The 26,762-nt window shown below is 54.5% G+C and overlaps 1 protein-coding gene across 7 annotated transcripts; it reads right to left on the minus strand.

The window, feature by feature from the left end:
• Positions 1-1,860: 1,860 nt before the first annotated feature.
• On the minus strand, positions 1,861-26,329 carry Dazap1 (DAZ associated protein 1). Of its 7 annotated transcripts, none has more exons than XM_006240970.5 (12): positions 26,191-26,329; positions 15,361-15,401; positions 14,937-15,103; positions 14,668-14,733; positions 12,368-12,475; positions 11,674-11,722; positions 9,032-9,114; positions 6,962-7,115; positions 5,905-5,934; positions 5,617-5,757; positions 4,807-4,983; positions 1,861-2,727 (listed from the first exon to the last, which is right to left on the minus strand). In XM_006240970.5, the coding sequence occupies exons 1-12, from the start codon at positions 26,193-26,195 to the stop codon at positions 2,555-2,557; spliced, it is 1,194 nt and encodes a 397-aa protein (XP_006241032.1). In that variant the 5' UTR covers positions 26,196-26,329; the 3' UTR covers positions 1,861-2,554. The 7 variants fall into 7 exon arrangements, with proteins under 7 accessions (XP_006241032.1, XP_006241031.1, XP_006241030.1 ...); XM_006240969.5 differs by having other exon boundaries at positions 12,368-12,478; XM_006240968.5 differs by lacking the exon at positions 26,191-26,329 and adding an exon at positions 22,956-23,162 and having other exon boundaries at positions 12,368-12,478.
• Positions 26,330-26,762: the final 433 nt, after the last annotated feature.

Below are 26,762 nucleotides of genomic sequence, written 5' to 3' on the forward strand. Positions count from 1 at the left end.
ACCAGAGACCTTGCCTCCTTCAGTAAGGGGGAGAAGCCACTGAGATCCTGACCTAGCGCCCAAGCCCTGTCCAACACACGTATCCACACGTGGGTGTGTGTGTGGGGGCAGAGTCCACACAAATGTACCCGTGAAAACTTAAGATTCTACTATTTAATATAAAAGGAGCCGTTGGCTGCCTGTATAAAGATCAGGCGGGGATATGAATTGCCAATCTAGGTCCAGAGACCAACAACTGTGATTCTACTCTGTGGGAAGGATGGCAGTGTGGCTCAGTGCCCTGACCTATTTCAAGGCAGGGCTTTTATATTAACTTTTTTAAAAAAGATATTTATTTATATAAGTCCACTATAGCTGTCTTCAGACACACCAGAAGAGGGAATCAGATCAGATCCCATTACAGATGGTTGTGAGCCATCCATGTAGGTGTTGGGAACAGAGCCAGGGTCCACTGTAAGACCAGCATGGGCTCCTAACCAGTGTCTTAGCCTTCATTAACATTTTTTGAGACAGTCTCACAGGCTGGCTTTGAACTCAGAGATAAACCTGCCTCTGCCTCCCAAGTGACGTGTGTGCATCCACACCTGGAAACACTTTTTAAATTTTAAATTAAATGTACTCATTTTACAGCCCACGATCAGCGTCTCTCTCCTCTCAGCACCCCCTCAGGTAAGTCCTCCACCCATTCTCCTTAGCAGGGGAAGCCTCACTTTGGCTGTCCAGCCCCCAGCCCACCTCACACTGCACACCAAGTCCCTGTGAATCTAGCCATCTTCTCTCATGGAGGTCAGGCAGGACTGTCCATGTTGGGGTGTGGAAGCCACAGGCAGGGAGGGAACAGGCTCAGGGACAACACCTGCTCCAGTTGTTTGGGGGATGGGCAGGAAGACCTAGCTGCTTTCTCATCTGCTACATAGGCACAGGAGGCCAAGGTCCAGCCTAGGCTCACTCTGATGGTGATAGTTTGTCTCTGTAACCAAGGGTCCAGGTGAGTTGCCTCTGTTGGAGTGCCTGTCCTCCTTGGGTCCCTCAAATCTCTCAACGCTTCAGTAAGACTCCCCAAGCTCTGTCTGTCTGGGTGCCTGGCCATACTTCAAAGGTGTATTTCCAGCACGGAGAGATGGCTTAGCAGTTAAGTGCTGCTCCCCTTCTGACCTCCTGGCGAGGGCTGAGGGCTATAGTACAGAAGTCAGAGGCCGAGAACCAGACCAGTGACCGGTGACGATGAACACATGCAGAGTGTGACGAAGGGTACACTGTGACACATCGGGGCTTCCATGGCAAGGGCTAATTTTTTAATGTTTCCTCTTGGGGGAGCTGCAGGGCCGGGGTCAGACAGGAGGGACGGGGATAGTGGGGGACCGAGGCGCACAGGGTGAAAGAAGCACCAGCTGCTCTTCTGGAGGACCTGGCGCTGCCCCAAGCCCACAGCAGCTCACCAGAGTCCTAGGGAGCTGAGCACTGCTGTCTTCTGTGGAGGGGTCACAGTGCACACACAGAGGCAGACCAGGGGCTGAGAAGGATCAGTAGGTTAAGGCACTGGTCACAGAACCGGGAGATCCACACTCAAGTCTGCCCTTTGACCACTCGAAACGTAAGCCCTCCTCACACCAAAATAAATGCAAAAAAAAAAAAAAAAAAAAAGGTACTAAATACATCGTGTGGGTGTTGCTTCAAGGCCAGAGACGGGACTCCATGTGCCCAGCCCTGTCTCCTGCTTTCATGAAGGCTCAGCCCTACACAACCCACTTCTAATGGGACAGGTCCTCCTGACCCTGTACCCACAGCCCCTCCAAAGCACGTGTGGAAGGACAGAGAGGAACAGGCCAGAGTTACAGACACAAGCAGACAGCACTCAGGTTCTGATCCAAACACGCTGCTTTATTCAAACCGGGTCAAACTGGTCAGTGGGAACCTGGGCCCTACTGAGGGGCCTCCAGCAAGGCCTTGCCTGCCACCCACGTGGGGCCCAGGCCACCCGTGACTTCAGCACTGCCACCTGTGCCAGGGGCCCTGTGGCACTCGAAGCCACACAAGCCGCTCAAAGCAAGGAATGAACAAAAAACCAAACGCACGCAGTAGTCTCTGCCCGCACCCCAGCCCGCGCCGGCGGGAGCCAGGGCCCCGCTTCCCACACCCGAACCCTGCTTTAAATTAAAAAATAAGCCAGTATACATCGTAGAAAATTTCTCTTAAAAATCTCACAATTTGTAAATGTATATTTTTTCTTTAACATAAAAGTTTACAATATACGGTAAAACAAAAGGCTCAAGAAAATAATCTCAAAAAAAGGAAAAAAAAAAAGAAAAGAAAAAGAAACCTGAAATTCTGAATTAAAGCTGAAGGCGTTTTTTAAACCCTGTTGTTGAACCAGTGACGTGTTTTTATTGTGCTGATGGGTCAGAGAAAAGAAATATATTTAAAACCTCAGTCCAGACGCGGCCTTCGCTGCCCCTCCCCCCCAGGTCGAGTGGTCATTTATTTTGTCCCGAGCGAGTGTGTGATTGTCACGAGTTCACCAGTCCCAAATCCTGCCCTGCTGCCGTCCCCCTGGCTAGCGCCTGTAGGGATGGAAGCCCTGCACGTTGTGGTTCTGCCCACGTCCGAAGCCACTGCCACCAGCGGGGGGACCCCCTGAGCCCGGCACAGAGGGGCCCCCATAGGAGGGCGGCTGCTGGCTGGGGTCTGAGAAGCCCTGGCCGAAGCCGCTCAAGTCCTGCCCGTAACCTGTTGGGAGAAAGGTTGCTTAGTTCAGGGTCAGGGGACAGTGGCCCACCCCATGGGTTCTGCCAGAGCATCCCTGCCTAGCTTTGTCCCAAGGAGAGGCACCACTTTTCAGGCCTGGGGTCTGTGGGCTCCCTAGTGGCCTGTCACACACCCTGATGCATCACATACACACTCACTCACAGACACACACACACGCACACACGCACACAGAGCCAGGGAGCTACAGGGTCCTCAGTCCCGTAGTGAAGGCACAGCCTGGGCTGTGGTAGAAACAGGACAGACGTCTTGGGGTTCAGTCTAACTCCCGAATAATCATTTCTACTAAGCCCAGTGTTCCTGACAATTGCTGTCAATCTCTCTACCAGGGTGAGGCCTTGTGAGGGGTAGAGCAGGGCAGAGCAGGGCAGAGCCTGGGGCCTGAGCAGCAGCACGTGTGGACGCAGGTTCCACTGGCTTGGCCTTGCTTGTTGGGACTGTTGGCCCAGGGCAGCAGGAGAGCAGCTGGGAGCACCACTCCTACCCAAAACAGGGGCCACCCGAAGCCTGGCTCACAGGTGCCCAGAGCGGAGGAACAATCAAGTCCCCAGGGGGATGGAGCAGGTCAGAGTGCTGCTACGCCAGCAGGCTACAAGACAGTGACGCCCTGCGGTGTTCACATTCAGCTTCAGGTGACCAGGCTACATGAGCACGAGCCAAGCATCCATGTCTGACAACGCCATGCACAGTCAGTCCTCCATTCAGAGCACTGGCTGCTTCCCTCCCCAGCACCCACTTGGCACCTCACCCCTTCGGTATCTGCAGTTCTCAGAAGACCTTCTGGCTTCAGATGGCCCCTGAACACATGTGCTACACATGGAATAAAATAATTTTTTTTCTTTTCTTTTTTTCGGAGCTGGGGACCGAACCCAGGGCTTTGCGCTTGCTAGGCAAGCGCTCTACCACTGAGCTAAATCCCCAACCCCATAAAATAATTTTTAAAAAGAAAATTCCATTCTAAATAAGACAAAACAGGAGCCAGGTGTGGAGGCACACTTTCAATTCCAGCTCCGGGGAGGCAGAGACAGGCTGATGTCTGTGAGTTCAAGGCTGACCAGGGCTACATGGCTGAGACTGTTTCAAAAAAGAAAGAGAACCAATAAAATACAGTGGGGCTGGGGATTTAGCTCAGTGGTAGAGCGCTTACCTAGGAAGCGCAAGGCCCTGGGTTAGGTCCCCAGCTCCGAAAAAAAGAACCAAAAAAAAAAAAAAAAAAAAAAAAATTACAGCAGTAACGAAAACAAACCGAGGTGCAGTGGAACACATTAGTCACCAAAGCCTACTGAGAAACAAGAGGCAGGGGACTTGTTCTGAGTTCTAGGCCACCTGTGCTATAGAGTAAGACCCTAGCAAAAACAAGAAAGGAGGGGGGGGCCGACAAGGCTTGGTTGGTATGGTGTTTGTCACCAAGCAGGACTGTGTGAGCTCCACTCCTAAACATACAGGACAGGAGAGAACAAATTCCTAGGGTGCCCTCTGACTGCCCTTGTGTGCCAGGGCACACATATGCACACACAAACCATAAATGAAAAAAAAAAAAAAAAAAAAGACTGAGGAGACATGGCCAGCATGTGTAACAGTGGTGATTCAAGCTCAGGGCAGAAGCTCAGTGAGGAGAGTTCTTTCGGCAGAGGCAAAAGCAGCCTTCGACCTCCCTCAATCAACCATGACATAGTACCAGTGTCACAAGGAGCTACCACTGCAGAGCCTGGCCACTCCCCTGACTTAAACCTTAACTGAGCACTGGGCTCCAAAGGGGCGAGAACAGACACAACCTCCCAGGCAGGTGAGACACAGCAGACACACAGCAGACACACCACAGCAGACACACAGACACACACACACACGTCCTGCCCACATACCAGAGACTGCTATGACAGCTAGGCTCTGACTGGTGACTTGGGCTTCCCCAGGAAGACAGAGACAAAAGGTAGAGCCTACAGTAACCCTGACCCAGGGCTCAGCAGGAGTTCTGGGGGCCCACCCTCTCCCAGGGGTCTCCTGCTCTTGCCTGCTCCGGGAGCAGCGGGCACAGCCACTTACCATATTGACCATAGGGGAAGTCCGGCTGGGCTGTTGGGGGTTTGCTCATGTCTGGGGCAGCCTGAGACGGAGGTGGTGGGAAGGCCAGTGGGGCAGCCCCTGGGGTGGCAGGTGGAGGAGGGACCCCTGGAGGGGCGAACTGATCAGGGGGTGGGGGCGGAGGACCGTAGCCAAAACCTGTAGGGATGGGAGAGCAGGGCACAGATTGGTGCCAGTTTCAGAACTGTCTGAGCATGGGCTACCCCATACTCAGGATGTCCACCCACCACATCCTACCAGACACTGCACAGGCTGGGACTCAGCCCCAGGCCATCGCCCTGAGCAGACAGCTCAGGCCAGAGCACCGGGTAGTACTGTACACACAGGGATTCTAGAGAAAACCCCGGAAGCCACAGCTAGCCACTACCAGGTGCAGGACGCATCGATGGACTGAATGCCTGTCTAGCTGCACGTGGCCCTGGCCTCCACCCCAGTACCAGAAGAAGCCACCACTGAACACAGCATCAGAGGTCAGCCACTCCAGCCGGCTGTGTCTGCTAGCACCAGGCCAGGTGAACTGAACCTAGGCCACCGTTGGGTAGGGTACAAGTCTCATCCGTGCTGACCGGGAATAACCGGGTGGGGTGGGTCCTGGGTCAGCTCCTTCCCAGAGTTCTACCACAGGCTAACTGCAGCTAACTGCACCGGCCCAAGCCTCCAAGAAAGAAGTGCAGCCCAATAGTACAAGGGCCTCCTATGAACTCTTAGCCAGCCCCGCCCGTGGGACAACAGTTGATCTGCTGGGTCTGCTGCAAAGGGGGTATCACTCACTGAACTGTGGTGGAGCGCCGTAGCCCTGTGGGAAGCCCTGTGGTGGGGGGAAGCCTCCAGGAGGTGTGGACACAATGTAGGAGGTGAAGGGTGGGGGCGGGGGCGGGGCTCCTCTGCCCGCAGGGGGTGGGCCATAGCCACCTGCAAAACAAGAGTCGTAAGGGCGGGATAAGCCGCCTGGCACAGCCCAGACCTAGGTCAAATCCATGGTCTCCTCCCAACACCAGTAACCCAGTGCCCACAGTAACAGGCCTGCGGTGTGCACTTGGCCCCTTCCGCACGACTCACCAATGGCCTGTCCTGCTGGCACCCACATTCCTAGACAGAAGACAGAAGAGAAGGGCCAGTCAGCCTGCCAGTGACCTCCCTAGGTGTCACCCAGAATCCCCGCTCGTAGGCATACACTTCTCAACAGGGCTAACTGAGGAGGGAAGGGCTGTCCACAACTGCAGCCTCAACCTCAGAAACAGGAGAGCCCAAGCAACAGGTCCCCTCTGTTGCACCTGTTCTGCCAAGAGGGCCTGTGCCCTCAAACCGTGAGCCTTTGCAAACTTCCTTAAGCTGCTTCTGTCAGAGCAGCAAGGAAAACCTGACAAGGGGTGTGTCACAAACAGGGTCCCTTGGTGCACAGCACAGGACACAGAGATCCAATCCATGCGTGCAGAAGCAGTGCCAGCGAGAGGCAGGTGCAGTGAGAAGCCGGCCCCCACCCCATCACCAACAGGCACTGTGCTGGCACCGGAAGGCTGCGCCGCACACACTGCAGCTGAGGGGATGCAGCCACCTGCAGGGCTGCCAGGAGAGAACTCGGTGGCCAGGAGCCTGCCCTGGACAGTGGTGCGGGAGTGACAGAGGTCTGCCACCCTAGCCCTTTTGAGACTGAGGTAGGAAGGCTAGCCTGGGCAACACAGTGAACCTGTCCCCAAGGCCCTGTATCTGTCAGCAGTAAACATCAATGCAGCCTGTGGCCTGAACTCATGTCCAGCACTGAGGGAAACAAACTTTCCTGCTCTATTTATTTAGGTCAGAGGGAATTGTAGAAATGGGGGTGGGGGGTCTCACCTGCAGAGTGGGGCCTCCTAGGCAGCCACTGCCAAGTTCCTGTTTACTGTTGCCAGCCAGGGACTGGGCTCAGGTGGTGACACACTTAGCCAAAGTGACACCACATGGTCCTCAAAGGACAACTCAAGAGCCACACCACATGCTTACCAGGCCCTCGAGCCTCCTGTAGCCTGGCTCCTAGGCAGTGGCTTCTGTGGTGGTGCTTGTCCCGCCACTGGGGAACAGGGAGGCAGCTACCACCTCCAAGGCATGCAAGCAGGGGCAAACCACACCTGTGCCTTACCTTGTGGGCCATATCCTTGTTGCCACGTTGGCGGGGGCTGGCCCGCCCAGCCGTTGGCTGCACTGGGCGCCACGCGGCTGCCCCACTGGCTGGCTCCTGGCTGTCCTGGTGCTTGGTTTTTGCTGTCCCGAGGTTCAGCCCGTTTAACCTCCACCTAAACAAACCGAGTGCACTTTAGGGAGAAGCCAAGGTGGCGCCCCTGCCCTTCAGACACCCGTGGTGACTTATGACTACACTTAACGCCTTACGACTTAAAGTGAGTACTTAAGATAAGCTTACTTAGGCCAGTAAGTTTCTTTCTTAAAAAAAAAAAAAAGTTTGCTCTTTAATTTCTTTTTATAAAAAAAATGTTTCTCAGGTACAACAGATGTATCTAGAAGACGCCCTGTGCCCCCCTCCACTGCAAGCAGCAGCAGGAGGCCAAGAGCCCTGGAGAGACGACAGCCAAGGTGGGGCACCGAGGGGTACCCTGCTTAGAGAAGGCAGTCAGTCTCCTTGCACCCAAAGAGCCCACCCACCACCCCCCTGCATACCTGAGAAACACGCTGGCTTTGACTCAGTTATTTAATGTCTAGTGGAAGATAAAGACTTACCTTCCTCAGGCTAAGGCTTAAAGAATCTCAGTTAACTCAAAGGCGTGTCAGAGGGAATGGATGTAAGAGCCTTATCATACAGCTAACAAAAAAGTCAACAAACATGCAAGAAAATGGACATTGGGATCAGTAAGCAACCTTCATACTGTGTTTGGCAGCAGCCCAGCCCTGGCCCAGCAAGGGGACAGGGGACAGCAGACAGGGGCCCTAACAGAAGCTGGTGTGCATGGCCTACTTAGGCTGGGGTGTGTGTGACCTCACTCTTTGAGGGCTCGCTGACTACTCAGCAGTCCCTGCCTGGGCTGCCTGTGCCCCCAGGGCTAAGCCCAGAACCGGGCTCCAGCGGGCCCTTCCTCAGGCAGAGTGCTTCTCGTTTTGCCAGCAGAAGCACAGCCCCACCCCCACCCCACCAGTGCCCAGAGCGGTCTGATGGTGGAGACTGGGGGAAGCAGATGCTGTGAGCTGGGGCAGTGTGAAAGCAGGAACACAGCGAGTTAATGAGCCCCTGAAGCCCCTGGGGACTCGTCCTGCTTACAGAGCAGTGTGTACCCAAGACTAGAGGAACTTGGGCTGTGGCTTCTCACATGGGGTTAATCACCATGCAGGCCCAGCTGTGGACACTCAGTCCCCAGAGGCTGCATTGTCCAGCGAAGGTCAGCAATGGGCAGGCTGAGCTGTCTAGGGAGAGGACCGGAGGTTAGGGACCTTCACACCGCACAGCACTCTGCACTGTGGCTAGCTGCTGTGCTCTCCGGTCTGCATGCTGGGTTAAACTGAGCTGCAGGGAGTGTCAGAACAGGGCTGCCCCACCTCACTGGGGTCTGTTTGGGAGGAAGCCCAGAGCCTAAGATTTCCCTGTCCCTCTATACTCGGGCCCAGCACAGACAGGAAGCCACAGGAGTGGTGGGGTGTCTAGTCTCAGGGCTAATAAGGCCCACACAGCTGGGGCATGCACGCTGAGGAGGTGGGGTGGACTTTAGAGGTCTGAATGGGAGCCCTGCACATGCGGCTACAGAGAGCTGAGGCCCTGGGCCTGCCCTGCCCACTCTGGCAGCAACACAGTATGAAGACGGAACACCAGAGGTCACTTGACTGCACGTGGTTAAGTGCTATCAGAGCATGTGGCTGGTCCCGGAGTTTCACAGTAAGTGACCCGATAGAAACCAATCCTTCAGGATGTTTCAGTCTGTTTGGAGCTGGGCCTCAGCTCCAGGAGGCTTCTGCTCATCACATTAAGGTCACGGTTATAGAAGGGGCTGGGCCACATCTGAAGGAGTGGTCATGGAAACCAAGCCTCAGGCAACACTAGGGTCTCACTGAAGGCCCCCCACCTCCCAGGGCCTCACCCTCTACCCCACCCCCATCCATGGGCAGCACCCCATGGATGTCCTGCTGGGAGTACCCACTTTCCAGTGAAACCCCTCATTGCCTAAGGCTTGGCTTGTTCTTAAGGTAAAATAAAACTACAACTACACACTTTTTTGCCCATGATGTCGTGAAAATGCATGTTGACAGCCTGGTCCACTGATTGTTCGTCCTCGAAAGTAATAAATCCAAAACCTAGCCAACGACGAAGAGTGAATCAAGGTAGCAGGGCGTGTGACACAAAACAGGATGATGAACAGTATCAGGGCGGCCACAGGGTTGAGCTGGGTTTCAGACAAAGCCTGTGTGTAGAGGGGCTATGGCCCACAGCAGGTTGGGGACAGTGGGTGACATTCACCCTTCTCCAGGCTGAGTGCTGCCATGGGGAAGAGGGGTGCCTGGGAGGTGGGGGTGTGTGTGGTGTACTCCGGCTTTTCTGAAGCCCAGCTTCTCCCCTGCGGTTTGCAATTGGCTTCGCAGCTAGTGCTGACAGCAGCCCCCGCTGTTCTAGGGCACTGAGTGCAGTTCCTATTGCGCCTCGCCAGGCTTACCCAACACTGTTGGCTAAGCCCGCGGAGTCCTACGTCTAACAGTTCTACTCCTCTATGCACAGACGATATAGTAATACAGTAATACACAAAGATACAGGCCACAACGGGTTCCAGCAGGTCAAATTCTGCTGTCAGCAGCAACAGCAAGAGGCATGGTGTCATCAAAAAAATAAAAAACAGAAAAAGAAAAAAGAAAAAAGGAAAAAAATAAAAAGAAAAAAAAGAAAAAAGAAAAAAGAAAATTTCAAAGAAAAAAAATTTAGCATTTCCCAAACACAAGAAAGTGGCAGTATAAACGAAGTTTGGTTGGTCTGGGGCAAGCGCGGCCACCCGACTAGGGGCAGAAGGGACAGGGCCAAACTGAGCGCTAATATGTCCTGTAGCAGCGCTCAGGCCCAGAGACCTCAGGGAACAAGGGTGAGGGAGGCTCCAGACAGAAGGGCCCAGAAGGGCTCCAAGAGAACTAACTTTACAGCAGACAGAGGATGTGTGACAAGGGCCCCTGTGCACTGTGGCAGGGGAGCTGGGAAGAAGTGGCCTAGGGATAGGACAAGCTGATGAGATGGGGTACTGGGGCTGAACCAGGAAAGGAACCCTAAGAGGACACGGCCGGGGAGAGACGGAAGCAGGAAGAGAAGGCAGTGAGGAACCAGAGGAGAGACGGAGGGAAGGAGGGCTGGGGCTCCTGCTGCCTTATGCAAAGGGTGGCAGGGCAGGGCAGGGCAAGCCAAATGGATGGTGAAGGTGAGCTCTAGCGGAGCTGGAGGCTGAAGAGACAAGACCAGGGACAAAGGACAGAGGTGAGAGAATAAAGGAGACTGCAGACAGGGGACTAAGTGCTTGGGGACTAAGAGGGAGGGGGACAAGATGGCCTGCTATCCAAGTCAGCAGACAGGAAGCAGGAAGGAGAAGGAACACTGAGACCCACCAAGACCCTCAAGGAGTCAGCAAAGCCAAGAAGACAGGAGGTGCTGTAGGGGGGCCCTGCTGACCCAACCCCTGCTATCTGCCACCCGATAGGACACTTCCAAGCCCCCAGGGGACACAGGCCCACACGCCAGCCCCTCCAGCACGGGTCAACAACACTAGCTGGGCCTGGCTGGGCCGGGTGGCAGGAGGGTGGCGGCAGCTGTGCCAGCCGTGGGCGGGAGCACCTAGGAGCTGCCCTCAGAGTCCCGCACACCGAGGCTTCGCAAAGTCAGAGGCGGCATTTGGAACACAACATAGTGATGAAGACATGTGAAAAGTTGACATTCTCTCAAACGGCGGGAGTGTCTGAAGCCACCGGGCTGGCTGGGTCCAGGCACAGTGCAAGAGGCCGTGGGTCGTGGGGGAGGAGCCGGGGCAGGCTGTCTACAACGCTGTGTCAGAGGCAGCAGCGGGACAAACACACTGAAACTTCGTTTACACCCCACGGGAGCAAAGCCGCTCCGTCCTCTGACTGCGGGCGGGCCTGTACCTGTGTGACTTAACTTAGCACCTGGAGAGAGATCTAGAGAGACATCGTTAATCACAGACAATCACAGAGAGAGGAGACAGCTTACTTAACGGTACCGTATTCTATGACACTACGTACGTCATTAAGCATGTATGTCTACCGTAAATTAAGACTAAGACTTAACAGCTAAACCACACAAGTGAGCAGTGCGTCCTGGACGAGTGAGGAGGCTCAAATGGCAAACTATGCTCCTGAGTGGTGGCGCGCCACGAGCACCTGAGCAGGGCCTTTGGGGACAGGGGGACAAGTGGATGAAGGCTGTGTGTGCTGAGGGATGCAGAGTGTGAAGGGAGAGTTGTGTGAGGTGAGGGCCCAGTGGTGTGGAGCACTTTGGTCCAAAACAGATGCTGAACCCAAAATGAGAGTAACCAACAGCCAGAAAAGGAAAGGGGTTGGAGAACACGGCTGTCTCCTGCTCCCTGGCAAGTGTGGACCGAGTGCGGGGAGTGAGGGCAGGGGATGGAGTCTAGGGTTGGTCAGCACAGCAGACGGGGCAGCTGGATGTGTTCTGGAGACAAAGCTGTCTGTGTCCATCTTCATGTGAGGGCCAGGAGGAGTGTGATGTGAGTGGGGGAAGGAGACTGTGTCTGGGCATGTGGCCCAATGGCAGTGGCTGTGCAGCATCTGACCGTGGCCTGTCTGGGGCGAGATAGTTTGCCATCTGAGGGGAGGACATGGGTCAGGATGAACAGGCTCAGCCCTTACCTCGAGGCCGCTGCTTCTCGGCATCATAGATCATAACGACCTCTGTGACCTGTGAACAAAGTGTGATTGAGGCAGACTCTGCGGAGGCAGGTGCCACTGACCCATTCAGCCCATTCCAGGAGGGCCCAGGGTACCAGCTAAAGGAGAGCTTAGCTAAGACAAACCAGCAACTGTGTTGGGCTGCATGCCCCAGGCGAGATAAAGTCTGGGAGGTGCTAGGCAGTCTTTCCCCAGCCTGTGCTGTCCTATCTGAGGGACATACTACCCAGGGTCACCAGGATGCTGCCATGCCTGACAACTCCCCCAGTGCACTACCTAGCAGTTTAGGCCCCGCTGTCTTGTCTGCCCCACCCAGCTGCTCAAATCCCCACAGTGAGCAAAGGGCTCCATCCTGTCCCCAAAGGCAAGGCCACACCCAAGAGTTCTAGGTGAGACAGTTCCAAGATGCCAGGTGAGACACTGCCAACATCTCAGTACAAGGTCAGCCATCCTTATAGCAGAATCCTTTGTGGGCATAAACCCAGGTAGGTTTTGAGGAGGCACAGGGCTCAGAGTCCTTGGTCTAACTAGGGCCAGCTGCCAGGTCACAAGGCAGCATGTACTCCTCCCGGGCACGACCTGCTCTCCCCAAACTCCGGGCAGGGCATGACAGGACATGTAGCCAGGGATGGCCATGGTGGCGCGCAGAGCTCACCACTCCAAACTTCTTGAAGTACTCCCTGAGCTCCGTCTCGCCGCAGTTGTGGGGAATGCCCCCAACAAAGATCTTGTTGGATTTGCTGCTGTCGCTCCTGGGTCCTTTCTGCTGTCAAAAAGGGGGGAAGGGGGAGATCAGTGACTTCTGAGGGACCATTCCCCCAAAGGCTGGCTACCACACAACCCTTTTCCATGGCTTTGTACTTCTGAAACGGTCTCACTGTGTAGCCTAGGCTAGCCCTTCAACTCATGGCAGTCCTGCTGCCTTGGGCTCTGCAAAGCTGGAACAGATGCAAACCACTGGCCCTGCCCCTTGTACGGCCTTTCCTCATCGTCGTTTTGTTGAGGCTGTCTCACCATGTCCTGCTGGTCCTCCTGAAACCCACTATCCAGACCAGGCTGACCCTCAATTCCAGTTCCCCTGCCTCTGCCTCCCAAGCACTAGGGTTAAAGGTGTACGTCTCCCATCCCCGCCCACTGCTGCCCATATCCGCTTCTCAGTCAGCTGAAACCAAAGCACATCCTGAGACTGGGCTACTCAGGATACTAGGAGGCAGGCACCTGCAGCACTTCCTCAAGCACGGCACACGCTGCCTTCCTTGGATCACAAGAATGGAAGGTCTGTGGGCAGGGCAGGTACCTGTGGGACTGCTGCAGAGGTCACCTGACAGCTTGTCTCAAAGCAACAGAAAGCCTGTACTCTTGGGCTGGCAAGATGGCTCAGTGGGTATGGGTACTTGCCATCAACTGAACCCAAGTCTGATCTCTGCAACACACATCACGGAAGGGGAACCAACTCCTAGCTGTCCTCTGCCGTCTATGTGCACACTATGGCATTCATGTCCACAGACACCAAACATACAAATGGAATTAAAAAACCACTTAGGGGGGTTGGGGATTTAGCTCAGTGGTAGAGTGCTTGCCTAGCAAGCACAAGGCCCTGGGTTTGGTCCCCAGCTCGGGGGGGGGGGGGGGGCACTTAGGAGGGCTGGAGAGATGGCTCAGCGGTTAGAGCACTGACTGCTCTTCCAGAGGTCCTGAGTTCAATCCCCAGCAACCACATGGTGGCTCACAACCATCTGTAATGAGATCTGATGCCCTCTTCTGGTGTGTGTGAAGACAGCTACAGTGGACTTATATATACTACATAAATAAATAAAAATTACATAAAAATAACCTTAAAAACACAAAGAACACCAGCTAGGTATGAAAACTTGGGGACACAGGGGAAGGCTTTGGCAGTAGAGCAATCGTGGAGGACCTAAGCCTTGTCTCACCTGCCCCCACTGCTGCTCCTACTCATGGCTCTAACCCTGTCCCCTATGTGAGGACACAATCAAGACTGAACTTCTGTGCTAGCTGTACTTGGACAGGGCTGTCGGCCTAGCAGGAGTCTTGGGTCCTGGGCTATACGGTAAGATGGGAGCACAAACTCTGCTAGTGACGTGGGCTCACCAGGGCAGGAGCTCATGCGTGCAGTGAGCCAGCCGGTGCCACGGTGTGGACAGCAGTGCCCACTCCACCCCGCGAGGCCCACGGAGCAGCTCTGAGGCAGCGAGCACAATGCTGTGCTAGGCCCACAGCCTCTGGGAACGGACTTCCCAGATGACAAAGGGGCAGGGCTCCTGAAGCTTACTAGGCCTGGGTGCACAGCACACTGTCACACACAGTCTTGACAGGAAAGTGCTGAAGACATGGCTCAGCAGGTAAGGGTAGCAGTTGCTCTTCCGGAGGACAGGATTTGCCTGAGCACCCACATGCTGGGTCCCAACTGTTACAGCTCTAGTCCCAGGGAGCACGACACCAATTTTAGGTCCCTGGGCATCAGGCACTCAAGCAGTGCCTAGACATACAAACACACAAGAGCAGAAAAATACAGAGACATTTGGAAAGTAATCGGGGAACCGCAGCTTCCAGCTGGCGTCCCAGCACTTGAGAGGCTGAGGCCAGCTCACTAAGGTGCCATTTACAGTGCCCGCAGTCTCTCCCTGGTAGCCATCTCTGCCTGCACAGCGGCACACGTGGAAGTGAAGGCACAGCCCGCTGCCAGGCGGGACTGCTGAGGTGTGGGGTGGGGTGCGCCCCACAGCAGGGGCACACCTGGCTCCACCCACCACAGAGCAGCTGGACAGGAGGCGGGCTCCCAAGGCTAAGGGGCTTAATAAGGAAGATTGCACCCAGCCCAAGAGATGGTGCTTGGCTTTCAATGGCTCCAGCACCCACCCATGACATTTCCCTTAAGTCAGTGAGCAGAGTGGGGTAATAGTGGCCACCCTCTAGTATGACAGAACTCCTTACCCAGCCTTCCTTGGGCCGCGTTCGCTCTGGCTGCATCCCCCGAGGTGTGCATGGCTTCGGGTCAATCTGTGGGAAATGGCAAGGCAGAGCTGTGAGCAGGAAGCTACTCTGGCCAGGGCACTGCACTGGCCTCAGTTGCAAGCAGCCACCACACCCATGGCTTGTTGCCTCGAGGGTCTACCCTCTGATATACCCGCTTCAATAGCCTGAACCCACAGCAACTAATCCAGAAAGGTGGGCGAAGATGAAGGACCCACGAAGTCACTTACATTCCGGCCATCTAGGGTGTGTGGTCTGCTGGCCAGCACTGTCCCCACACAATTGGGGTCTTTAAACTTGACAAATCCAAAGCCTCGAGACTGGTTGGTGGTTTTATCTTTCATGATGACACAATCCACAACCTCACCATACTGGGAAAAGTAGCTGCGCAGAGTCTCTGCTCGGACACAGAACAAAAGCACACATCCCCAGCTTAGGCACAGCTTCAGCGCGCACGAGCGCACACTTGCACGCACACACCCCCAAACCCCACACGACCACTTGTGCAAGCTCACACATGGACATCTCACACACATATGCAAGACCACCCGCCCAGACATGATGACTTTAGAGCAAGCCTTGCCAGGGGACCCAAGCTTAGATCCACAGGCACCGAGCCAAGCCCATCCATGGCTGGGACACCACAGTTCCTACCTTGAGTGGTACTCCAGTCCAGGCCGCCCACAAAGAGCTTCCTGTAGAGAAAAGAGGCTCAGGCTCAGGTGACCCCTTGAGGGTTGTCTCAGCCACCCCAGGCCCACGGGAAGAGGAGTGTGCTCGTCAGCCTTTGAGCCACACAGAGCTCAGTGAAGGGCTTTCCGCTTCCATACTATGGCAGGTAAGAGATATGTACGCCCTATGTACGCCCTTGTTGACAGAGATGGCCCTGTCAGAGCCATACTGCTAGGACAAGAGCCACCTGCCCATGATAGGCCACCAGGAGAGGAGTACAGCCTGAGCCCAAGCGAGGCCCAGCCAACTAGGTAAGACCCTAGCCCAGGATGTGGTCCCATGAAGCTGCCGAACAACAGCGGTGACAGAGCCTTAGCAGTGGCCCAGCATGCCTGGGGCCCACGTCTGGACAGCACTTCTCCAAGGCTAGCGGCACCCCCACCCACCCACCCAAGTGAAGAGACGCAGCTGTATCAGATGGCCCTTGGGCCTCAGCAGTGAGTACTAACTGTGTCACCTGAGGCACAGGGACTCAGGCACGCATCATTCGATCCCTCCACAGCTCTGGGTCATGAGCATGGCTCAGCAGAAGAGCCTGCCCTCTGTAGCTGCCACACTGAAGCTCTGCTTGCCAAGCCCAGGGAGCAAATCTTGGGGCAAAATTCTGAGCAGGAAGGGTCCTCAGAGCCAGCACCACCAGTCAAACTGCAGACATCTTACAGGAAATGCCAGATCCGCTGCCCTTTGCCACCCATAGGCAGCCAACTATACCACGGCAGGCTAACCCCGAGGGCTCTGTGCAGGTGGGCAGACTGCCTTGTAGGAGTAACTAGGCCCTGCATGTGAGCCAGGAGCTCTGAGACACAAGAGTCCTTACGTGGTCCAAGTGACCCACAACCAGGTCCCACAGTAGCGGTGCCAGCCATGGATAAGCTTGGGTGACCACACAAGTCCCTTCCTTCCCAGTTGTGGACGAGATGCCCTGCCCAGCAAGGTTGCCAGCCTGCTGGCTCCTTTAGCCCAATCTTTGCAAAAGATCCAGCCTCAGCAACTGCACGGGTGGCTCAGGGCCTGGCCTCATTAACATGAAGCCACGTCTCCCCAGGCCAATGCCCACTGAAACCAAAGCACAGCAAGCTGGGCCCTGTGGCAACACCAGCCGCCGCCAGCGGGGCTTCCGAACCAAGCAGGAGGCTGGCCACAGGGCAGGAAGAGGAACCGGTCAGATGGGTCCAGGCCCTGGGCCCAGGTACAGTTTCAGGTAGACAACGGGCAAGTGCTAGGTGTGGTGGCACATGCATGGAAGACACCCAGCACTCAAGAGCTGTGGAAGGGGATTGAGAAGCCGGAAGCCACAAGGGCTTTTAAAAAGGACGAAAAAGAAAGGGAGAGCAGCCACGCAGGAGACACACACCAGGAGTGGGTGGGGTTCCCATCTCTTCCTGGCTTCAGGCAGCAGAGCGCACCACACCCGCAGTGCCACAGGCTGCAGGTGTCTAAGAGGGGCTGTATATTGGTGTGGCTATTGTTTTTGCCCACATCCTAGGTAGCATGACACTCTGCAGGCAAGGCTCGCTGTGGAGCCCATGGGTGTTACTGAGGTTGTACACCACCGGCTCTGAGGAAAGCAGGACTTCTGCCTGTGTGCAGAGGCTTTCTGCATGGCTCAGTAGAGTCCATCAGGTGAGACAGGCCCATGTTCACAAAGGTTCTGGAAGGTTCCGGGATGCAGATTTCAATTCCTTTGTGGCTGACCTCTAAGCCTCGGGCGAGGGCACAGTATTCAATCAAGTAAGAAGGAGAAATGAAAGCCAGAGACTTGGGAGGGCATGCTGATCAGCCAGCAGGGAGCCAGCACGGGCAGACTGGGGACTAGGGAAGGCCACTCAGCTCTGTAGGACACACTAAAGGTATCAGCAACAGTCAAGGTGCCTCCAGGGGGAGCTGGTGGACTCCTCACTTATGGGCAACCTGCCATGGCTGGGTCCTTGCACCCCACCCACATCCTGCTGCTGGGCCTGGAGACAGGCTTTAGGCAGGGCATGGTAGGCTCTGCAGCACAGGGGTGAGCCTGAGAGGGCCAGCCCCTGCTGCTTGTCCCTAGGCTGACTCCCTGACTCACCTATGAGGACACAGAATGGAGAAGCCCATGATCCCCACAGATAGAAGTGACATGAAGATGTGACTGAAGGGGCCTTATCTCTAGTGACTAACTTCACTAGTGGTCCCGCCCTCCCAGCTGGTCCTCAGTGCAAATGGAGCAAACTACAACCTCAATTGCTATGATGGCAGCCCCTGGGGAAAAAAAATGATGCTGTTAGCAACACCCTGCTCTGCCATGGCCTCCAGTCCTGCATCCTGTTCCTCTCTTCCCCAAGGCCACTCAAGTCTGAGGTCCTAAGTATCTCTAGGAAGGGACAGATCCTCAAGTGCCCTTGAGGAACCGGCTCAAACCCACCGCCAGGCTCACAGCAGGCACCTACAACACAGCATGTACAGCCTCTGGACTGTGGCCAGGGAGCAAAGGCCTTGGGTGAAGGCAGCCCGCCATGGCTGGCAGAACAGTCAGTCACCCCATCGGCTGTTCACGCCTGGCTCTTCTGAACCCAGGGAACCTTGGACCATTGTTCAGCACCATGCAGCCAACAGGACACACACACACTCACATACACAGAAAGTCACCCAAGAAGCACCCCAGGGCTGAGGGACACATATCTTCACCATGTTCTCCCAGATGGTTTCCTGCCGCCTCCGTACCCACTGTGTCAGAAGGAGCAACTGCAGCCAGGCTGGCTGAGGTCTGAGGTGCTCCAGGGCTCAGGGCCAGGCAGCTGGGTCCTAGGGCAGAGCCACTAAGCAGTGGTGGTCACTAGGTGGGACACACGTGAGTATGAGCTTGGGCCTCCTCTCTTCTCACAGGCCTTGCACTGACTGCACCTTCTGCCATCGGGGCAGCCAGGCGCTCAGCCCCATGTGACGTGCCCAGCACCCGCATAAAGCAGTGTGCACAGACCCCGCACAGCCAGGACCCTCATCCGGGTCAAAAGAGGAGCCCTAGGCCTTCCTGACATGCCACCTTTCATTCTCCAGGTGACACTGACAACAGTCAGCGTACCAGCTGTCAGACGACCTGTTCCACAGGCCTGTCACTGGAGGAGCTGGACAGCAGAGTGGCCTGGGCCACCCAAGGGGACTGCAGGAACCTCCGCTCAACATGGGTATGAGCCTGATACTCAGGATACAGCATCTGACACCAGGCCACTTGTGATAGCTCTAGCAGGGACAAGGACCTCCTGCACTGGCTGACTCAATACCAGAATGCAGAAAAGCACACTCAGGAAGCAGTACCCACTTCTATATTCCCTTCAGACGCCAACCCTTCAGGCCAACCTTGTTATCTCAGCAAGGCACAAGCCTGACAACCTGGAAAACACAAACACACACACACACACACACACACACACACACACACACACACACACACACACACACAAAGTTTTAAAAGAAATGGAGGCTGGGCATGGTGGCATATGCCTTTAATCCCAGCACTCAGGAGGCAGAAGCAGGAGGAAGCAGGAGGATCTCTGTAAGCTCAAGGCCAGCCTGGTCTACAGAGTGAATTCCAGAACAGCCAGGGCTACACAGTAAAAATCTGCCTCAAAAACAAAAACAAAAAGCCCAAAAACAAAACAAAAAACAAAATACACACACACACACACACACACACACACACACACACACACACACTCTCTCTCTCTCTCTCTCTCTCTCTCTCTCTCTCTCTCTCTCTCTCTCTCTCTCTCTCTGCTCCAGGCATACTGGAGCATACCTTTAATCCCAGAGCTCAGGAGACAAAGGCAGGTGGATTTCTCTTGAGTCTAAGGCCAGCCTGGTTTACATAACAAATTTCTGACCAGCCAGGGTTGTCTTAGAAACCACCCCCCAAAAAATCCAAAACAAACAAAAGGAGACCAGCACAAGTTGGAGGTGACCCCAAGGGTGGCCCCCTGCTACCTTCTCCTGGAGAGAGGACAGTCACACCACAGGCTCTGCAGCAGTGGTTTTGAGAAAGATGGGATAGCTCCTGCCATAACCTAAGCCCCCAGCCCATGCATGCCGAGGGTAGAGGCCCCAGGGCAAGTGGCTCTAACAGGGACCTCAGAAGGCCCACTGATGGCACAGCTGCTAGCCTTCTCAGTAACCAACCACTGCACTTGGAGGCTCAGCGATTTGCAACTGTAGGATCCATTCCCAGCATTAAAAACAAAACAATTCAAAGCTCCCTTTGTAAATAAAGGTTGGGTGTGCTGGGGCTCGCCTTTAATTCACACACTCAGGAAGCAGAGGTAGACTGGGGCCTGGGCAAGTGGATCTGTGTACATTCAAGGCAGGTGTGGTCTACAGAGCAAGTACTCTAGGACTACATAGAGAAACCCTGCCTCAAAACCAAAACCAAAATAAACCACAAAACTGGCCCTTTGGGTGGTTTCCCGGGAGCCACAGAGCAGATTCCCAGTCTTGTCCAGTCTAGGCACATTCTCCTTCCTAGTGCTCAGTGGGTTTATGTGAGGCTGCAGATACACAATAGGGTCCGGCACCTCATTAAATGTCCAGGTGGTGCATGCTGTGACAGGAAGGCCTGCAACAGACCATAGAACCAGCAACCTCTGACCTCTCTCCCAGGCCCACAGTGGTCTTCCAGACCCCAACGGCATGCCACAGACCCAGCACCTGCACAGGCGCCAGCCCCCTTCCGCACAGCAAGGTGCGCGGACTCTGGGACAGATGCACAGAAAACACACCCCTTGCCCACCTCAAACACACTGCCTACTAGGCACAGGTCCTCAGCTCCAGACACACTAACACTGAGGGCATCAGGCAGCTCACCTACATCAGGAAGTCTGCCAAACGGCAGCCAGACTCTTCCTGCGGGGACAGAGACACCTGCTAAGGAACCAGGATGTAGGGAGGAGATCTGAGAGGAATGAGGGCGTCCCAGAGGACAATGTGAGGAGAACCTCACTGTCCCCCAGCCCAGGTGGTACAGGCTGTAGGCAGGAGAATGGACCCCACCATGCCTGGCTATGCGCACCACCCTGTCAAGTTCCTGCCCCTGTAAGGGGAACTCAGAATGCCACTCTGTGCTCCCTTGGCCAGAAAACTGACAAAGCAGCAGGGGAGTGGAATTCAAGGTCTACTGGGGACCCAAAGTGTCCCACAAAACCCCAGGCTCCTAGACTCGGACCTTTTAGAATTCCAAGTTTGTTTGGACGCCTCAAGCTCTGGTTGATATCACAGAGATCCCACAAAGTTCCCCCTTGGGGCTCCCCAGTCCTCCGTCTCCTTTGTGATCTTCCTGATTTTCAGACTCCAGGATCAGGTTCCACAGCTCTAAAAACTTCCCTCTGGTGGTGCCCCCAATCTCCTAGCACTCTTTTTTTTTTTTTCTTTTTCGGAGCTGGGGACCAAACCCAGGGCCTTGTGCTTGCTAGGCAAGCGCTCTACCACTGAGCTAAATCCCCAACCCATCTCCTAGCACTCTATATAGAGACTCCATATTGAGCTATTGTTGGGGTTTTCCTGACCCCAGGCTCTTTGAGGGTCTCTATACCACTAAGCTACTATTTAAGGCCTCCCAGGTCTCACCCCAGCCCCCCCCCCCAGCTTCCTAGCACCTTGAGTTCTTGTTCTTTTCTGGGTGCCCTGGCATACTGAGCAGTTTTAGGGGTGGGAGCTCTTCCTGGCTTCTGGGTTCCTCTTTCAGGCTTCCCAGACCCTTTATAGTCTCCCTATCCCACTCGAGAATCCTTTTGGCCTTAAGGCCCCCTTTGGGGTCTATTCTTTGGTGATCACTGGTGTCTCCCTCTACCCACTGGAACTCTGAAACCCCAGGCTCATGAGCTATCTCTTGATGTCTCCATGACCCCTGAGCTCTCATTTGGAGTCTCCCTAGCCTCTCATTTATCCTATGAACAAGCAACAACAAAAATAATAAAAAAACAAAAGAGTTGGAGGGTTGGGGATTTAGCTCAGTGGTAGAACACTTGCCTAGCAAGCACAAGGCCCTGGGTTCGGTCCCCAACTCCGGGGGGGGGGGGACCTCCTTACCTTCTAGGCCTCACTGGCTCAGGGGCTCCATTTGGGCGGCCCCCAGTTTGGCCAATTATCTTTTGGAGTATTCCTGGGCCTTGTACCCCCATCTGGTATTCTCCCAGTCCCCTAAATTAGCCTTTTAGGCCTCCCTAGTTCCTTAACTATCTTTTGGGGTCCCCCCAACTATCCACTGGGCTCTTCTCCATTCTGTGACTTCTGCTGTAGATCCCCCTAGCCTTCTGAACTACCCTGTCTGATCTCCCTACCCCATTCCCTTAACCACAATCATGGCTTATGGTCTCCAGTAGAACCAAGGGTCTCTTTTGGAGTTCCCTTAGCCCTCTGAACTATCCTTTGGTATCTCCCTGACCCATAGTTCAACTTCAGGGGTCCCCTTTACCCTAATCTATAATTGAGGATCCCTCAATCCCTTATTCTATAGGGTCCCCAACCACCTCACCCACATAACCCCCACTACCCTTTGAAGTCTTCTTGAGTTCTAACTCCTATGTAGGACTCAGCACCTTGAGTTATCTTTCGGAGTTTCCCCAACCCTTATCTTTTGGTGCTCCCAAACTCCCTGAATTTTATCTCCCTGACACCCAGGCTCTACTTAGGGTCCCTCTAACACCTGAACTATCCTTTAGTGTCTCTCAGTCTCCTGATGTGATGGTCACCCTAATTCCTGAACTCTAGAGAGTCCCACAACCTCCAAAATTACCACTTAAGAGACTCCTTGACCCCAAAGCTCCACTTAGGAAGCCCCCAACATCTGTTCTTTGTGATCCTCCTCATCCCTAAGGTTCTAGTAGATGACTCCAGCACCCTAATCTTTTGGGGTACTCCTCAGATCCCTGAGTTATACCATGGAATCTGAGTTGTAATCTATATGTTGAGGCTCCTCAGCACCCAAACCTAATTATGGAGGGGAGGGTTATCTGACCTCTTATGTATTCGTTAGGGTCTCTCTGCATCCTTAATCTATCTTACAGGGTTCCCACTGCCTGCGACCTATCTTTTACAACCCAACTCTCTAGAATAACTCCATGGGGTCTCTCTGCTCTCTAATCTATTCTTTGGAGATCTCTCTGTTTCACCAATCTAATACTTAGGGTTCCCAGGACCCTAGTCCTTTTTTGAAATCTCCCTGCCACTTAAAATCTATGAGGGGGGTCTCTCAGCACCCCTAATTATCCTACAGTACCTTCCTGACTTCAAGGATCCACTTAGGGGTTCTCAACACCCTGATCTATCATTTCGGGGTCTCTCAGTCCGGCGAGTTATCCTACGAGATCCCCCTGACGAGTGAACCTTCATTTAGGGTTTCCCCGACTCGTGAGTTATCGTCTTGGGTCCCTTGAGTTACCCATGGGCTGCCTTGGGGACGACCCCTAGCACCCCGGCTCTGCTCTGAAATCCCGGCCCGGTTGGCCCGGCACCCCGGCCTCCCTCGCTCAGGGCCTGGCCCGGCACCCCGGCCTCACCCGATTTCGTCGGCGCCCGCGCTGTTCATGGCGCCCCGTCCCGGCCCGCTGCGCCCCGCTCCTCCGGAAGGTCACCGCTCGTCCCTCCCCGCAGCCGCGGCCCGGATCTGCGCAACGGCGGCGGCGCTGAGCCTCCTCCCTCCGCGCCAACGGTCGCTGCGCGTCCCCGCGCCTCCGCGCCTCCGCCCTGCGCCCTGCGCACGCCCGGGCGCGTTCCCGCACGGGGCCTCCGGGGGCGGGGCTAAGGGCGCGCCGCGCGTGCGTGCCCGCTTGCAAGCGGGAAGCAGGGCTCGGCGCCGGCGCGGCAGAAACAACTGAGAAACGCGCTTCCGCTCCGTCGAGTCTAAGCCTTCTGGGAAATGAAGTCCTGTTCATTATCTGGCCTTCAGAAGGCGCGCGGAGGGAGGCAGCCACGTGCGTGCGTGCGCGTGCATGCGGCGCCGGGCCCTCATGGCGCGCGCAGGCGCAAACGCGGGTTCCCTTTCTCCACTCGCGGATCTGGGTCTTGCGTGGGGGCATGCGAGGTGGGGGGGATCCAGGCCGCCCATCAGAGGCCAGTGCATAAAGCAGGGTTGCACGTTCATGCTCTGAACTGTGTAATCTCCTGGTCTTCCCTTTTCCCAGAAGATGATACAGAGGGTCACAGAGGCTCACCTGTCCAAGGTCATTCAGTTAAGGCTCGATTGGGTTCAAAGTAAAAATTAACCAAGTTCACTGTTTATTAAAAAAAAAAAAAAATCGCCGTCCCCAGTACCACTAACAGCCACACTCTTATTACTGTCTATTGTCTGCTGGCTGACTTCTCAATTAGATAATCTGCCTTTCCTCTCATAACAAGTCCTCTGTCTCTTATGTACTCAAAAGGTATATAGTAATAAACAATGACAATAACATCAGTGACAACATAATAAATAAGTAAATGAATAAAACGAGGTAATAGTTTAGTTTGTTGAGCATCTTCCCAGGCTGAAGGCCTGGATTCCATCCCCAGCACCGCTTAAACCAGGAATGGCCTACAAACTTGTCATCCCAGCACTCAGGTTAGAGAGCGAGACTGGGAATTCAAGATCATCCTCCCTTGGTCAGATACATAGTGAACTAGAAGGTAGCCTGAGCAATGTGAGACTTTTTTAAACATAAAACAAAACATATAAACAAAAAAGCCTAGAAGCAGGGTAGTAAATGTCATGCACACTTTTAAACCCAGCACTTGGCAATCGGAGCAGGCTAATCACCGTGAATTAAGTACAGCTGGTCTACAGAGTGAGCTCTCCAGGACAGCCAGGGCTACACAGAGAAACCCTGTCTCAAAACACAAACAAACAAACAAAAACAAAACAAAACAAAAAACAATCATTACTTTGAATTTGAGGGTGTCTTGGGACCTAGTCTCCACAGTGAGGTCCTATGTCAATTAACAAAATATAACAAACAATTCATTTCTGTGCTGGGTATAGCGGCTCAGATTATAAAAAACAGGCAGAAGCTTTTGTTTGGTGACAGAATCTTCCTATGTAGCCCTGATTGTCCTGAGACTCATAGAGATCTCCCTGCCGCTGAGATTACAAAGCTACCCATTTTACGCTTTAATTAGACCACATGAGATCATCAGAAGGACACTAAGAGTGGTGGAGCTGTGGAGGCTGGAGTGGAGCTCGAGTTCAGTGGGGGAAGTGCTCTCCTGGCAGGCACAAAGCACAGGGATCCATCTCTGAGCAAGAGCTGCAGAAACCAGGCACGCGGTACACATTGTTGATCCCGGCACCGGAAAGGTAGAGGCACCAGGACCTGGAGTTCGAGGTCACCCTTAGTTGCATGAGAGTTTGAGGCTATCCTGGGTTACATGAGAACCTGTTTTTAAAAACCAAACAGCAAGGAGCCAGCGAGATAGTTCAGAACACTGGCTGGTCTTCCAGAGGACCAAAGTTTGATTCCCAGCACCCAACGTGGGGAATCACAATGCCAGTAACTGAAGTTCAGGGAATTCGGTGATCTCTGCACTGCACACATTCACTGCCCCTCTGCACAACACCCATGTACATTTAAAAAAAATTAAGAAACAAACCAAAGGGGTTGGGGATTTAGCTCAGTGGTAGAGCGCTTGCCTAGGAAGCGCAAGGCCCTGGGTTTGGTCCCCAGCTCTGAAAAAAAGAACCAAAAAAAAAAAAAGAGAGAGAAACAAACCAAAAACCCCAAAACAAAAGTGTTAACTGTTTCAATTCTAAACTGGAGCCCTGGTCTCCACTCCTGGTTTTTAGCAGTTTTCCCTGCCTGTAAAATGAGAGTACTAACAGTTACTGCTGTAGCATCTTCTATGGGTTAAGAGTTTCACTGTTCTTCTAGCAGTTCTCAGAAAAATGATCATCTTCTAAAGGTTAAGAGTTTCACTGTTCTTCTAGCAGTTCTCAGAAAAATGATCCGATCACTACACCTAACCTGCCCAAGTGACCCAGGAGCTACAGCGGGTGAATGACAGGTGTGGATTGGAGTAGCTGGGAGAGGACCGGCTTCTTGGACCTCACCAGGCCAACGAGTGTCTAAACTTGAGGCATCCAGCCAGGCATGGCGGCACACGCCTTTAATCCCAGCAGTTCAGAGGTAGAATCAGACAGAACTCTGTGAGTTTGGGGCCATCTTGGCCTACACAGCAAGCTCCAGGCCAGCCAGGAGCTCCTGTCTCTAAATAAACAGATTAAAGAGAAATAAAAAAAATCAACTTTTTGATTTGAGGAGCATCGTGGAGGGCACGCTAGGATCAGCAAGTTTCACAGCCTCTTCAGACAGTAAGTAGAGTACCCTTGTCAGCCAGCCAAGCAAATGCAGAAAGTCAAGCTTCATTCCAAATGTCTGGTACCAGGGAGCTTGCCCCGCACCTCGCAGAAGCCACAACAGTACTTCTTTCGGTGGCACTGGTCCCACTGGTAGTCTCTAAGCGTCCCTCCCTACACCGCACGCACTTCGCCCCTCAAGGCTACAACTTCCTGTCTAGATAACTAGGCTCCGCCCAGGCCCGTAGGCTCCGCCCCACTCATAATAAAAGACTGGATTCAGCTCCACCCACGAACAACTACCCCGGCCCTCAGGCCCGGCCTCCTGGGCGCCAACCTCACCCTAGCGGAAAGCTAGGCCGGGGCTCCAGTTTTGCCTCTACCAGGCTAGGCCCCACCCGTGGGAGAAGACTAGGCTTCGCCACTAGCAGAAGGCTTGGATTTCATCCTATCCCATAAACACCTACCCCATGGCTCTGTCCTCATCCGTAGCAGAAAGCTGGACATCACCGTCCCAGCCGGCTGGCCCCGTTCCTTAGCTTCTTCTCTCATACTTAGCAGAAAGATGACCCCACCCCATTGCTCCGGTCCCGCCCCTAGCAGAAGGCTGGACTCTGCCCTACCCTACAGGCTCCATCCTGTATGGCTCCTGCCTGCATCCCTCATACAAGTCTGGATTCTGTCCCAGCCCACAGGTCTGGCCCCATCCATAGCAAAAAGGTTGGACTCCTCCCCAGCCCACCACTGCAGGACCTATCCCATTCCATAGATCCGCCCCTCACAGAACTTTACTCCGGGTTCCAGCCAGTAGCCCCTACCCTGAGCACGCTCCACCCTGCCCTCAGACTCCATCCACCCAGGCCCAGCCCAGTACTAGGCTGGCCACCCTCCCGGATCAAGGCCCAACCCTTTTCTAATGACTGGACCCTCCCTATCCCAGCAAGGCCCGCCCCAGCTAATAGGCCCCGCCCACCCGGCCCAGCACTGGACTCCCTCGGGGCACACAGGTCCCGCCCCCGCCTCAGGCTCCCACCCACCC

The sequence above is a fragment of the Rattus norvegicus genome, chromosome 7, assembly GCF_036323735.1.
Source record: "Rattus norvegicus strain BN/NHsdMcwi chromosome 7, GRCr8, whole genome shotgun sequence".
In the NCBI taxonomy this organism is placed as follows: Eukaryota; Metazoa; Chordata; class Mammalia; order Rodentia; family Muridae; genus Rattus; species Rattus norvegicus.

What these genes read in the sequence shown, in the direction of transcription:
- Dazap1 (XM_006240968.5), bottom strand. Translation starts at nt 22,984, where the DNA reads ATGAACAGCGCGGGCGCCGACGAAATCGG. An exon ending in CGCGGCCCAAGGAAGGCTGG is followed by an intron (nt 12,479 to 14,667) that starts GTAAGGAGTTCT and finishes CCTTTTTGACAG; the next exon opens with CAGAAAGGACCCAGGAGCGA. An exon ending in ACTTCAAGAAGTTTGGAGTG is followed by an intron (nt 11,723 to 12,367) that starts GTGAGCTCTGCG and finishes CTTTGTTCACAG; the next exon opens with GTCACAGAGGTCGTTATGAT.